We start from the raw sequence: 14,159 nt of genomic DNA, 5'->3' as shown, positions 1-14,159 counted from the left end.
TGTGGGTCTTGCTGATATTTTAGAAGGTCATCCACTTCTAGGCTGGATTGTAGTAACTTCTCTAGTTGCAGATGATCTGATTCACAGTGGACTGATGAAGCTCTTTTTTTTTTTGATGACTTTATAGCTTTCCCCAGACACATGTGCTGTCATACCCACTTCCTGACGTCCCCTGAGATTTCTCTTCCTCTCAGCATGTCTGACCCGTATGGGTTCACCTGGGTAAGACTAAAGTGATGGAGTTTTGTCTCTGTTTCAGTCAGTGATTTACAATTTCTTCGCTAAACCTCTCTCATTTCATTGGTCCATTTCAGTGGTTAGCTTAGCTACCAATTTGTCCTACTTGATCCTACTTGACTGCTTATTTTACATGCAGCTCAGGGTTCAATTATTTTTACACCTATATGAATTTACCAAAAACTCTTTTTAATTTAGTTTTGACTACACAATTGATTAAAAAAAAGAACAATGCATTGAATTGCTAAACCTATACCTGTTATTTCATATAAAATGTAATGGTTCAGATTGAACAACAAAATCAGGTTGACACAATTGGAAAATCCAAATTGCTCAAAAGGTTCCCAAACTTTTAAGCAGCACTGTAGTTCAGGCTGTCAGATACGGGATAGCGTGGATGATGCGGGGCCACACACTGGAAATCTGCACATTCGGCTATTCGCGCAAGTTAGACAATTTTTACTTTATAACATCGAATTGCGCCATCCAATTGGCTTTAGGAACATACTTTGGCAAAAACTGTGTCCGATACATTGGGATTCTACAATGGAGGAATAGATTATCATAGCAATCTGTAGTAACCCGGCGGGATGCAACACGGCGAGCTATCAATACCGGGACCAAATGGTGAGCAAGGAAGTTGGCATACATTACCTGGTAATCGTATTTACTTAGCAAATTTGGTTTAGTTTATTGAACATATAAATGCAATACAAAATATAAAATAAAATAAAAGTAAAAGAAAGAAAATTAAAGTTAAAAGGAAATTAATTATTAGTATATTAGTAAAGTCAGAATTTACATGTTCAAAGGGAGTAGGAAGACGTACAAGTACTTATCTAGTCCTACCCCCACTAACTTATATCATGATAATGTACAAGTTATTATATTTAATAATTATGGGACTGCTTTGCGAAGCAAGCAGGCACATATTGTTATTCTACCTAGGACAGTGGTTTATTTTTCTTGTTATGGGACTGCTTTGCGAAGCAAGCAGGCACATATTGTTATTCTACCTAGGACAGTGGTTTATTATGGGACTGCTTTGCGAAGCAAGCAGGCACATATTGTTATTCTACCTAGGACAGTGGTTTATTTTTCTTGTTGTTATTATTATATATTATTCCACGATTTTTCCGCTAAAATGCGGCCCGTACCGTACATCGCACCGGCACAAATGAGGTATCAAACGATGCGGCTCGATCTGACTCGCTGCGCTATTATTTTTCTAAGAATTCCCAGTTACCTTGGCGACGCTATTCCCAAAAAACTCCCAAATTAACTCCCCTTTGGGAATGAATGGGAAAAAATCACACTTCAAGCACCTTTTTCCAAGACACGCTGCGCGCGCATACGTTATCCGACCGATACGAATTTTAGCTCATTTTGTAGGAATTTGTCCCATCTTTAGCTCAGTGTCGAAATCTTTTTTAAGGAATGAAAGCCCCCCCCCCCTGTTCGGGTTCAAAGACAGTAGCTGAATTAGCTTTCTCACACACTCTGTTGGCTAATTAGCCATCCAGTGCCGGGAACCAAATAATGTATTAGAAAAAATTTCACTTCAACTCGTCACCACTGCCACAATCTTTTGTCACTAGACGTCAAATTCTCACATTTTGTAGTCACGAGTGTCTTCTTTCAGACAAACTAACTTTTATTTGGCTAAGGTGTCATTTAGTACCTTTATTTTCCCTTTAAGCGAAGAGAAATTGGACTCTCTCGCCAATCTCTTCCATGTTAATTTGGGTGTTTTTTTCCTCTTCATTTCGGATAAATCATACATTTTCAACCTGCTCTCATTTGGTCATTTTTCATCCGATTAAAAAAATTACAACATGCTCGTGTTCCCCAAACCCTTGCCGTTCTAACAAGCCATTTCTTGAATCTGTATCTTGAAGAGTTAAGTCGTGAGAGGCTTTTGTTCCAGGGGTGCGTCTGTCATACAATCTCAATGGAATGCAACCAATCTTGATGATAGTTGGATCTAGTCTTCTCTCTTTTCCCTGATTGGTTCGTTTTCTGCTTGTCTGTGCTGTGGCCAATGAGAGACGCTTTAATGACACCAATTAGAAGTTTCTCGAGAACCTACTCCTCCCATTTCATCTCGTCTGAGGTAAGTTGCAAGGCAATTGTTTGTAGTCTGGTGAATAATGCTAAATAAGTGTGATTTTGCAAGTTTTCCCCATCCTAAACTACATCACGTTAATACTGGCGATGTATTGAAACGTATTTGATGTGTTTGAACGTTATGTTGCTGTTTTAACAAGATTGGAAAAGTTAAGTGCTAGAGATGGTAGCCTACATGCTAGCTGCACCTGCTAGCGCTAGCAAAGAGCTAGCAGATGTTACATTAAAGTTTTAATGTGCAGTAAAAAAAAACTAAGAAAAGTTTGAGTAGGCTCTAAATCTCAATTGTGTACATCTCTCGTTGCTACAATATACAGTAAGGCTTTTGTCTCGTCTGTCGTCGACGTGGGGGGGGGGGGGGGGGTTGAGTGGCGTGTCGACGGTGTAGCGAAGCGGCGCCAATGAGGGATTTCGGAGAACATGCTCGTGTTCCCCAAACCCTTGCCGTTCTAACGAGCCCTTTCTTGAATCTGTATCTTCAACCGTTAAGTCGTGAGAGGCTTTTGTACAAGGGGTGCTTCTCTCATGCGATCTCAATGCAATGTGGGTGCGTGACGTCACTTCAACTCGTCACCATGGCAACGATCTTTTGTCACTAGACGTCAAATTCTCACATTTTGTAGTCACGAGTGTCTTCTTTCAGACAAACTAACTTTTATTTGGCTAAGGTGTCATTTAGTACCTTTATTTTCACCTTAAGCAAGAGAAGTCGGACTAATTCGCCTGTCTTGTACATGTTAATTTCAGGCGCCTTCCTCTCTCCATTTCTGATAAATCATAAGTTTTCAACCTGCTCTCATTTGGTCATTTTTTATCCGATTAAGAAAATGAGAACATGCTCGTGTTCCCCAAACCCTTGCCGTTCTAACGAGCCATTTCTTGAATCTGTATCTTCAACCGTTAAGTCGTGAGAGGCTTTTGTACAAGGGGTGCTTCTCTCATGCGATCTCAATGCAATGTGGGGCGCGTGACGGCTCCAAGTCAAAAATGTATGTGCTCTTAAAGTGACAGTGACATATTTTTAGATTATGGTTAACTTCCACATTTCTTGACCGATTCCAGTCATTTAAATTTTAAACTGTTCAGCTCATTTACATTTTTTTAAATACATGTTCAGGGACAGTGAGATACTTTTAGTTGATGTTGATTATGGTTAACTTCCACATTTCTTGAGCGATTCCAGTGGTTTAAATTTTAAACTGTTCAGCTCATTACCAAAGAGTCAGCAGTCCCATTCAAAATTTCCGCGGGAATTTTTCTAGTTTTTCTTGTTGTTATTATTATATATTATTCCACGATTTTTCCGCTAAAATGTGGCCCGTACCGTACATCGCACCGGCACAAATGAGGTATCAAACGATGCGGCTCGATCTGACTCGCTGCGCTATTATTTTTCTAAGAATTCCCAGTTACCTTGGCGACGCTATTCCCAAAAAACTCCCAAATTAACTCCCCATTGGGAATGAATGGGAAAAAATCACACTTCAAGCACCTTTTTCCAAGACACGCTGCGCGCGCATACGTTATCCGACCGATACGAATTTTAGCTCATTTTGTAGGAATTTGTCCCATCTTTAGCTCAGTGTCGAAATCTTTTTTAAGGAATGAAAGCCCCCCCCCCCTGTTCGGGTTCAAAGACAGTGGCTGAATTAGCTTTCTCACACACTCTGTTGGCTAATTAGCCATCCAGTGCCGGGAACCAAATAATGTATTAGAAAAAATTTCACTTCAACTCGTCACCACTGCCACAATCTTTTGTCACTAGACGTCAAATTCTCACATTTTGTAGTCACGAGTGTCTTCTTTCAGACAAACTAACTTTTATTTGGTTAAGGTGGCATTTAGTACCTTTATTTTCCCTTTAAGCGAGTAGAAGTTGGACTCTCTCGCCTATCTCTCCCATGTTAATTTGGGCGACTTCTTCCTCTTCATTTCGAATAAATCATAAGTTTTCAACCTGCTCTCATTTGGTCATTTTTTATCCGATTAAGAAAATGAGAACATGCTCGTGTTCCCCAAACCCTTGCCGTTCTAACGAGCCCTTTCTTGAATCTGTATCTTCAACCGTTAAGTCGTGAGAGGCTTTTGTACAAGGGGTGCTTCTCTCATGCGATCTCAATGCAATGTGGGTGCGTGACGTCACTTCAACTCGTCACCATGGCAACGATCTTTTGTCACTAGACGTCAAATTCTCACATTTTGTAGTCACGAGTGTCTTCTTTCAGACAAACTAACTTTTATTTGGCTAAGGTGTCATTTAGTACCTTTATTTTCACCTTAAGCAAGAGAAGTCGGACTAATTCGCCTGTCTTGTACATGTTAATTTCAGGCGCCTTCCTCTCTCCATTTCTGATAAATCATAAGTTTTCAACCTGCTCTCATTTGGTCATTTTTTATCCGATTAAGAAAATGAGAACATGCTCGTGTTCCCCAAACCCTTGCCGTTCTAACGAGCCATTTCTTGAATCTGTATCTTCAACCGTTAAGTCGTGAGAGGCTTTTGTACAAGGGGTGCTTCTCTCATGCGATCTCAATGCAATGTGGGGCGCGTGACGGCTCCAAGTCAAAAATGTATGTGCTCTTAAAGTGACAGTGACATATTTTTAGATTATGGTTAACTTCCACATTTCTTGACCGATTCCAGTCATTTAAATTTTAAACTGTTCAGCTCATTTACATTTTTTTAAATACATGTTCAGGGACAGTGAGATACTTTTAGTTGATGTTGATTATGGTTAACTTCCACATTTCTTGAGCGATTCCAGTGGTTTAAATTTTAAACTGTTCAGCTCATTACCAAAGAGTCAGCAGTCCCATTCAAAATTTCCGCGGGAATTTTTCTAGTTGTTATTATTATATATTATTCCACGATTTTTCCGCTAAAATGCGGCCCGTACCGTACATCGCACCGGCACAAATGAGGTATCAAACGATGCGGCTCGATCTGACTCGCTGCGCTATTATTTTTCTAAGAATTCCCAGTTACCTTGGCGACGCTATTCCCAAAAAACTCCCAAATTAACTCCCCATTGGGAATGAATGGGAAAAAAATCACACTTCAAGCACCTTTTTCCAAGACACGCTGCGCGCGCATACGTTATCCGACCGATACGAATTTTAGCTCATTTTGTAGGAATTTGTCCCATCTTTAGCTCAGTGTCGAAATCTTTTTTAAGGAATGAAAGCCCCCCCCCCCCTGTTCGGGTTCAAAGACAGTAGCTGAATTAGCTTTCTCACACACTCTGTTGGCTAATTAGCCATCCAGTGCCGGGAACCAAATAATGTATTAGAAAAAATTTCACTTCAACTCGTCACCACTGCCACAATCTTTTGTCACTAGACGTCAAATTCTCACATTTTGTAGTCACGAGTGTCTTCTTTCAGACAAACTAACTTTTATTTGGCTAAGGTGTCATTTAGTACCTTTATTTTCCCTTTAAGCGAAGAGAAATTGGACTCTCTCGCCAATCTCTTCCATGTTAATTTGGGTGTTTTTTTCCTCTTCATTTCGGATAAATCATACATTTTCAACCTGCTCTCATTTGGTCATTTTTCATCCGATTAAAAAAATTACAACATGCTCGTGTTCCCCAAACCCTTGCCGTTCTAACAAGCCATTTCTTGAATCTGTATCTTGAAGAGTTAAGTCGTGAGAGGCTTTTGTTCCAGGGGTGCGTCTGTCATACAATCTCAATGGAATGCAACCAATCTTGATGATAGTTGGATCTAGTCTTCTCTCTTTTCCCTGATTGGTTCGTTTTCTGCTTGTCTGTGCTGTGGCCAATGAGAGACGCTTTAATGACACCAATTAGAAGTTTCTCGAGAACCTACTCCTCCCATTTCATCTCGTCTGAGGTAAGTTGCAAGGCAATTGTTTGTAGTCTGGTGAATAATGCTAAATAAGTGTGATTTTGCAAGTTTTCCCCATCCTAAACTACATCACGTTAATACTGGCGATGTATTGAAACGTATTTGATGTGTTTGAACGTTATGTTGCTGTTTTAACAAGATTGGAAAAGTTAAGTGCTAGAGATGGTAGCCTACATGCTAGCTGCACCTGCTAGCGCTAGCAAAGAGCTAGCAGATGTTACATTAAAGTTTTAATGTGCAGTAAAAAAAAACTAAGAAAAGTTTGAGTAGGCTCTAAATCTCAATTGTGTACATCTCTCGTTGCTACAATATACAGTAAGGCTTTTGTCTCGTCTGTCGTCGACGTGGGGGGGGGGGGGGTTGAGTGGCGTGTCGACGGTGTAGCGAAGCGGCGCCAATGAGGGATTTCGGAGAACATGCTCGTGTTCCCCAAACCCTTGCCGTTCTAACGAGCCCTTTCTTGAATCTGTATCTTCAACCGTTAAGTCGTGAGAGGCTTTTGTACAAGGGGTGCTTCTCTCATGCGATCTCAATGCAATGTGGGTGCGTGACGTCACTTCAACTCGTCACCATGGCAACGATCTTTTGTCACTAGACGTCAAATTCTCACTTTTTGTAGTCACGAGTGTCTTCTTTCAGACAAACTAACTTTTATTTGGCTAAGGTGTCATTTAGTACCTTTATTTTCACCTTAAGCAAGAGAAGTCGGACTAATTCGCCTGTCTTGTACATGTTAATTTCAGGCGCCTTCCTCTCTCCATTTCTGATAAATCATAAGTTTTCAACCTGCTCTCATTTGGTCATTTTTTATCCGATTAAGAAAATGAGAACATGCTCGTGTTCCCCAAACCCTTGCCGTTCTAACGAGCCATTTCTTGAATCTGTATCTTCAACCGTTAAGTCGTGAGAGGCTTTTGTACAAGGGGTGCTTCTCTCATGCGATCTCAATGCAATGTGGGGCGCGTGACGGCTCCAAGTCAAAAATGTATGTGCTCTTAAAGTGACAGTGACATATTTTTAGATTATGGTTAACTTCCACATTTCTTGACCGATTCCAGTCATTTAAATTTTAAACTGTTCAGCTCATTTACATTTTTTTAAATACATGTTCAGGGACAGTGAGATACTTTTAGTTGATGTTGATTATGGTTAACTTCCACATTTCTTGAGCGATTCCAGTGGTTTAAATTTTAAACTGTTCAGCTCATTACCAAAGAGTCAGCAGTCCCATTCAAAATTTCCGCGGGAATTTTTCTAGTATATAATTAAAATAGAAAAAAAGAAGCAAATGAAGGGAAAAAAATGAATAATGGAAAATAAACAGAACATGCACTTTTCTTAAATGCACATATTGTCATGTTCTGTCTTGGTTATGTGTGTTTTTCTCAGTTTAGTTTTCCCTGCTTTAAGGCTTCCCAGCACACCAGCACGTTGCTGGATTATTCCTTTGTTCTTTGTTTGCGGTCACACCTCTCCCTGGTTATTAGTCTTGTCTATGTGTCAATGTGAGTTTAGTCTGATTGTTTGTTTCTTTGAATCTGTTTTATTTTTTTTTACTTTTTTTTTGATAGTAAGCCTAGTTTAGTTAATTAAACATTTTTGTGAGTGCACCTGTCCTCCCTCACTGCTTCCTGCATTTGGGTCAATAACCCCCCGCACACCATAACACATATATTAGTGTAAGTTATAAACCCTTACCCATTGCTTATGCAAAACAAACTAAAGATAAAACAAAGCTCTACATATACAATTAATCTAATCACAATATGATAAATTTCCCAAAATTAATTGTTGTACATACATGAGCACATACAGCATGCTTATACCCATCCATGCATATTCCTGCATATACACTCATAGATTCATTTTATATTTATATGTAGATGGCGGCTCAGGATATAGAGACGGTCGTTCAGTAACCAGAAGGTCAGCTGTTCGATCCCCGCTCTCCCCAAGTCATGTGTTGTCGTGTCCTTGGGCAAGGCACTTCACACTCATTGGCTCCAGTGCTACTCACACTGGTGTATGGTTTGTGTGTTGGGTGGTGGTCGGAGGGGCCGTAGCGGCACACTGGCAGCCATGCTTCCATCAGCCTGCCCCAGGGCAGCTGTGGCTGCTTAAGTAGCTTATCGCTACTACAGTGTGAATGTGTGAGCGCATGAATAATGTATCCATTCCATTGTAAAGCGTCTTTGAGTATCTAGAAAAGCGATATATAAATCCGATGCATTATTATTATTTTACCTGATTTATATATTTTTGTAGCACTTTATTTTTAATATTTAATATTAATAATTTATGTATTCAGTTTTTCAATTCAGTTTCGTAACTGTTCCACAAATTAACTATTTTACCGTCAAAAACCTTTAATGACGTATACTAAAATTCAAATGAATGCCGCCAAAAACGTTAATTGATGATTACTACGTTGTTGTTTTCCCCTGAATGGGCAGTCGAACGTCTGTGCAGCGCTGCTTTGTCATTGGGGTTGTAAAATCCAAAAGCACCAACTAATTATGGCCTGCAGATGACAGCATTGTATCTCTTTTCAATGGGCTCCCATTAGCATGGAAGTACACTGAAACATGACAAATCTGATGAAATGGAACGCTTTCAAGTCGTGGATGATCAAAGCCTTTGTCACATTAAATCTAATTCAAGAAGCGCAACTAAACCAAAAAATATTAGTGTCAAAGTCACTGTTGTGCAGAAAATGTATCTTTTCACAAAAAGCTTATTTTCTCCTTATCTTTTAAATTTTCGCTCAATGTCACTCAAATTACCGACATTCAAATAGTGATTACTAAAGAACGGAAGGTAGAAACATACTTTTTTTCCTAATGAAAGAATGGAACACAATCTTTCATTTGGTACATATGTATGTAGTGAGAGCATAAAATATTCTGTTTGCCTTGAAAGATGAGTTAAAATGCTCTAAATCGGCTGGCACTGTCAGGGTTGTTTTTTGGATAATGTGGGGCAATAAAAGAGTTAACCCTTTTAACAGAAACACACATTTGCTTCATGTTTGTTCTTGTCATTGTTTTTTTTTTAAGTCCCTTGTGCCCCTTAACCAAGAGCAGCAGCCCTCTTTGATTTCAAACTTCTGTATACTGTGGCAAAGTTGATTATTGTATACTTTATACATTATTTGTGCTGTTTTAAGTTCAACTAGGTCAGAAAATTTGAGACTATTTAATTTAATAAATAACGGATTTGTTGGTTCAATGTAATGTGAGTGACTAATAATTAGTATGGCTCTTTTTTTGTAGCTTAAAGACAGACTGAGCATTAGTTTTATATATATTTCCCCATATTTCCACACAATCATAGTCAAATATAGCAGTAATAATAATGTATATAATGACTCATTTAAAAAATCTTTGGTTTTAAGTTTAGCATTAGCCAATATATTTAGCACAACCACAGACCACTTTTTTCTGTCAGAGGAGATAAGTCGCAAAAAGTGGAAGGGCTCGAAGGACACATACCTCAAACAAAAAAGAAAGGTACTGCAGGAGAAAACGAGTGGTTCGGCCGCAGTCCCAGGAAAGGAGTGGAGGTACTTGGCAGTGCTCTCTTTTCTCAACTTGCTGAAATGTTGTACAATATTTGACTGCCAAGCGACACCACTCCCCTTCTCTGTTCTGCGCAAATGAAGCAGTCACAACCAGTACATACTCCCACAATCAAACTCCAGTGGGTAAAGCAAGTGCTCACCTTGCGTTTGTGTCTAAATGTAGTGTAACAGTATTTTTTTTATTCCAAAAATAAAAAAACTGTATTTAATAGTTTTTTGGTATTTTTACTTTGTACATGCTATGGTGGTTTCAAACCATTCCAACTTCAACATGCTCCACTCATTCGAGGTCAATCTATATCATTCCATGTCATAAAATATTATTCCAAACCAGTCCACATTTTTTCATTCACCTTTTCAGCCTTCACAAGCATTTCTCCATAAATTGAATTCTCTAATTTGCTTTCCCTTTTTTGTTTACACCCCATCTATTTTCTTCACCACTGTTCAACATGCTACTGTAACAAATTTCCAGATATTCAATACAATTTAAACTGATAGCATTCAATCGCATATACTTACATACCTTTGATAGCAAGGGCTTGGTCTTTGTTTTTTTGGTTGGCTGAATCGGCTCTCTAATTCCTGACAAAACTGCAAAACAATAATCAGAATTAATTAGGGTTGTCATGATACAAAAATGTCCAATTCGATATCTATACTCAGGAAAATACTCCATACTTATTACCGCAGAGATAAAAAAAGAAATACTTAAAAAATGCAAAGAAAAATATTTTTATTAACATAACCGCAAATAAATAATGAATTAAATTAAATTATTAATAATCAGACAAGATATCCGTTTTGAGCGAGACCACTATAACGAGTGTCTCTCAAGATTTCCTGTGCAGCCGCAGTGACGAAATTTATAGCTCTTGTCTATCACAAGACTTTTTCAATAACATGAGTTTTTTTTTTTGAGACAGAGTATTGATTAGATCACCTAAGAAAGGAACTTTATTGAGCAGAGGTAATATTTTACATTAGAAAATCTCAAACAAAAGTATGTAAGAAAAAAATACTAAAACAATTATCCTGTCTAATGCAGTCCAAAAATGTAGTATGAAATCTGAGCTTGTTTAATGGAATAGAAGGCTGCTATATTTCCAGGGAGCCATCCAGCTTACTATACAGTGCTGCCTAGGGATGGGTACCGAAAACGGTGCTTTTTGTGGTATGGACCGATTTGGGTCGGTACTTCTGAGCACAGATTCACGTAAAATCAAACGGTGAAAGGTTTTGGTTCTAAAGCACGTCTTTCAAAGTTGTGACTGTGCGGGAGTGGAAGAGTAGACAATTTTCGTTGGGTTCAAACCTTGAGCTCATAGCAGGCATTACGTTATTGAAAAACAACTGCACAAGAAACTAAGATAACATCAATTATTATTAATTTATATATTTACTGTTGTTCATTGCACAGAACTTTGATTCACAGTTTGTTTTTTTGTAATATTAACTTATGTTTATTAATTATACTTCAGTAATTGTAAAATGTCTTCACTTATTATTTAAGGCCTTAAATCCAAATGTAATATTTAATAGACCAAATTGCTTGCTGCACTAGCAACTTAACTTGTAAGTCATGAAATTGAACCGAAATAAACTAGTAGTTAACATGGTTAAAATGTTATTTTCACATAAGTGATCTCAACTGCCACTGGAAGACACAACATATTACTTACAGGAAAGGTCTCTCTTTATGGTGTTCTTTGTCCGTCGAATTGGGAATTCGTCAATCTTCAGTTCTCCCTCATCCGAGACGTATTCATACTCATCTCTTACTGGCTTCGGTTTGTCCTCTTTTAGGTTTTGCATTGTCCCAAAAATACTTGCAGCAGTCTGAGCTTTCATTGTGTTCGAGCTATAAAGGAAAGGACAGAAAAAAGAGGAGCTGAAGTGGACTAGAATTCAATGCAATTCAGAGAAAATCATTGTCATCAGTAGTGGTGCAACGGATCACAAAAGTCACAGTTCTGATTGGATCACGGATTTGAGTCACGGATCCAATCCTTTTTCGGCAAAAGAAAAAGAAAAAAAAGATGAATATAGTACTTTGTCTTCATGAATATAGTACTTTGTCTTCATTTTTTTTGCTTTTTCCCATTAAAAAAAAAAATCTAAATACTTCATACTTCCTGTAATTCAAATTTGAAATGCAATTTTGCTTCCTGTTTGCCACCTCAATTCTAATTAAAAAATTTAATTACAATTCCTGCGATTAGCTGGCAACCAGCTCAGGGTGTACCCCGCCTACTGCCCGAAGACAGCTGGGATAGAATCCAGCGCCCACCGTGACCCTTGTGAGGACAAGCTGATAAGAAAATGGATGGATGGATGAATTACAACTCAAGGGTCAATCTCAATATGAAAATACATTTATTGGAGTAGTTATTGATGAAAAATTATGTTGGAAGTCACACATAGATAATGTCAAAAGGAAAATGTCAAAAATTATAGGGATACTCTAAAACTAAGGATGTCCTGAATAACAAATCATTATACACATTATATTGTTCATTATTATTTCCATATTTGACCCATTGTGTGGAAACGCATAAAAAACAAATACCGATCCTGTTTTCAAACTGCAAAAAAGAGCGATAAGAATTATAAATCGATCAAAATATACAGAACCAACTCGTTCTCTATTTATTAAATCAAATACAATGAAATTTTACGACTTAGTTGAATTTAAAATAGCACAAATAATGTATAAAGTACACAACAATCTATTCTGCCACAGTACTCAGATTAGAGAGAGTCCTTATAACATAAGGGGTACAAGTGTCTACAAAAAAATTAAAACAAGAACAAATATTAAGCAAAGGTGTGTTTCTGTAAAATGTGTTTATTTATGGAATGATTTTGGAACTAACCTGAAAAGATGTCAGTCACTTGCTGAATTAAAAAAAATGTTTAAAAGCAAAGTTGAAAAAAATTACTTACATCAGACATGAGCTGTTAAAAATGTATGTATGCTGTAATTTCTTCGGATGTATCGGTGTAATGAAAGTTATAAATGTGAGTATGAGGATATGATTTATAAATGTATTATGGTATATGTCTATGAATTTCATGTACATATGTCACTGGCAAATGTGCGTATGTTAAAGTGCACTTGTATATATGATTAGGTTTATACATTTCCTTTTGTTGAAATACATTACCTTATCATTTTATCAACATGAAACTAATAAGGAGTAGGACTAGATACATTTTTAACTTCCTCCTACCCCTATTGAACATATAAACTCTTTTCTTTCTTCCTTTTCTTGTTTTCTTTTTTATTTCAATTTATATTTTAGACTTGTAATGTGTTTTGTGTTTTATTTATGTTTATATGTTCAATAAAACCATAAACCAACCAGAATGAAATACTACATTTCTCTGTTTTTTAGTGCTCTGCTTCTGTCAAGCTTTACTGGGCGACAAAAATGGGATTCTTAATTATTTCCTATGGAAGCAGGGTGACAAGGTAAAAATTGCCTTCCCCCCTCCCCCTGGTTGACACGCGACATTCATGTGTGTGAAATTTCGTGCTCGCACATTGATACTAGAAAGTTGAATTTTTTGTAACTTGTGTTGTCACCGGGGGCTAAAAACCAATCAGCAAAAGTTTAACTGATGAGCCAATGAACTAAGGGCATGCTAACACAGTGGGCTATCCAGCAAAATGGAGGGTTTTAGCGATAATCCAGGGTGTACCTAATTAATTGGCCAAAATGGCCGCCGCCCTGGGCGAGCGGAGTGGCGAGAACCCTGGGCGTACCTAATTAATTGGCCAAGATGGCCGCCGCCCTGGGCGAGCGGAGCGGCGAGAATCTTTGGCGTACCTAATAAATTGGCCAAGATGGCCGCCGACCTGGGTGGGCGAGGGGGAGAGAGTCCTTGCCGTACCTAATTAATTGGCCAAGATGGCCGCCGCCCTGGGTGGGCAGAGTGGCGATAATCCAGGGTGTACCTAATTAATTGTCTAAAATGGCCGCCGCCCTGGGCGAGCGGAGCGGCGAGAATCTTGGGCGTACCTAATTAATTGGCCAAGATGGCCGCCGCCCTGGGCGAGCGGAGCGGCGAGAATCCTGGGCGTACCTAATTAATTGGCCAAGATGGCCGGCGCCCTGGGCGAGCGAAGTGGCAAGAATCCCGGGCGGACCTAATAAATTGGCCAAGATGGCCGCCGCCCTGGGAGAGCGGAGTGGCGAGAATCCTGGGTGTACCTAATTAATTGGCCAAGATGGCCGCCGCCCTGGGCGAGCGGAGTGGCAAGAATCCTGGGTGTACCTAATAAATTGGCCAAGATGGCCGCCCGTACATAGGCCAAGCCTTGAGTACACCAAGAAAAAAA

The 14,159-nt window shown here is 38.7% G+C and overlaps 1 protein-coding gene across 2 annotated transcripts in view; it reads right to left on the bottom strand.

The window, feature by feature from the left end:
* The window catches only part of phf2 (PHD finger protein 2), a 155,926-nt gene that overhangs the window by 72,554 nt on the left and 69,213 nt on the right, over positions 1–14,159 (bottom strand). For both annotated transcript variants that reach the window (XM_077572755.1, XM_077572756.1), the window contains 2 exons: positions 11,497–11,675; positions 10,341–10,408 (listed from right to left, as the gene is read on the bottom strand). In XM_077572755.1, coding sequence (XP_077428881.1) covers positions 10,341–10,408; positions 11,497–11,675 — 247 coding nt within the window. The remainder of the gene's footprint in view (positions 1–10,340; positions 10,409–11,496; positions 11,676–14,159) is intronic.

This window comes from Vanacampus margaritifer, chromosome 8, assembly GCF_051991255.1.
Source record: "Vanacampus margaritifer isolate UIUO_Vmar chromosome 8, RoL_Vmar_1.0, whole genome shotgun sequence".
Classification (NCBI taxonomy): domain Eukaryota; kingdom Metazoa; phylum Chordata; class Actinopteri; order Syngnathiformes; family Syngnathidae; genus Vanacampus; species Vanacampus margaritifer.
This window is presented reverse-complemented; position numbering and strand designations above follow the sequence as displayed.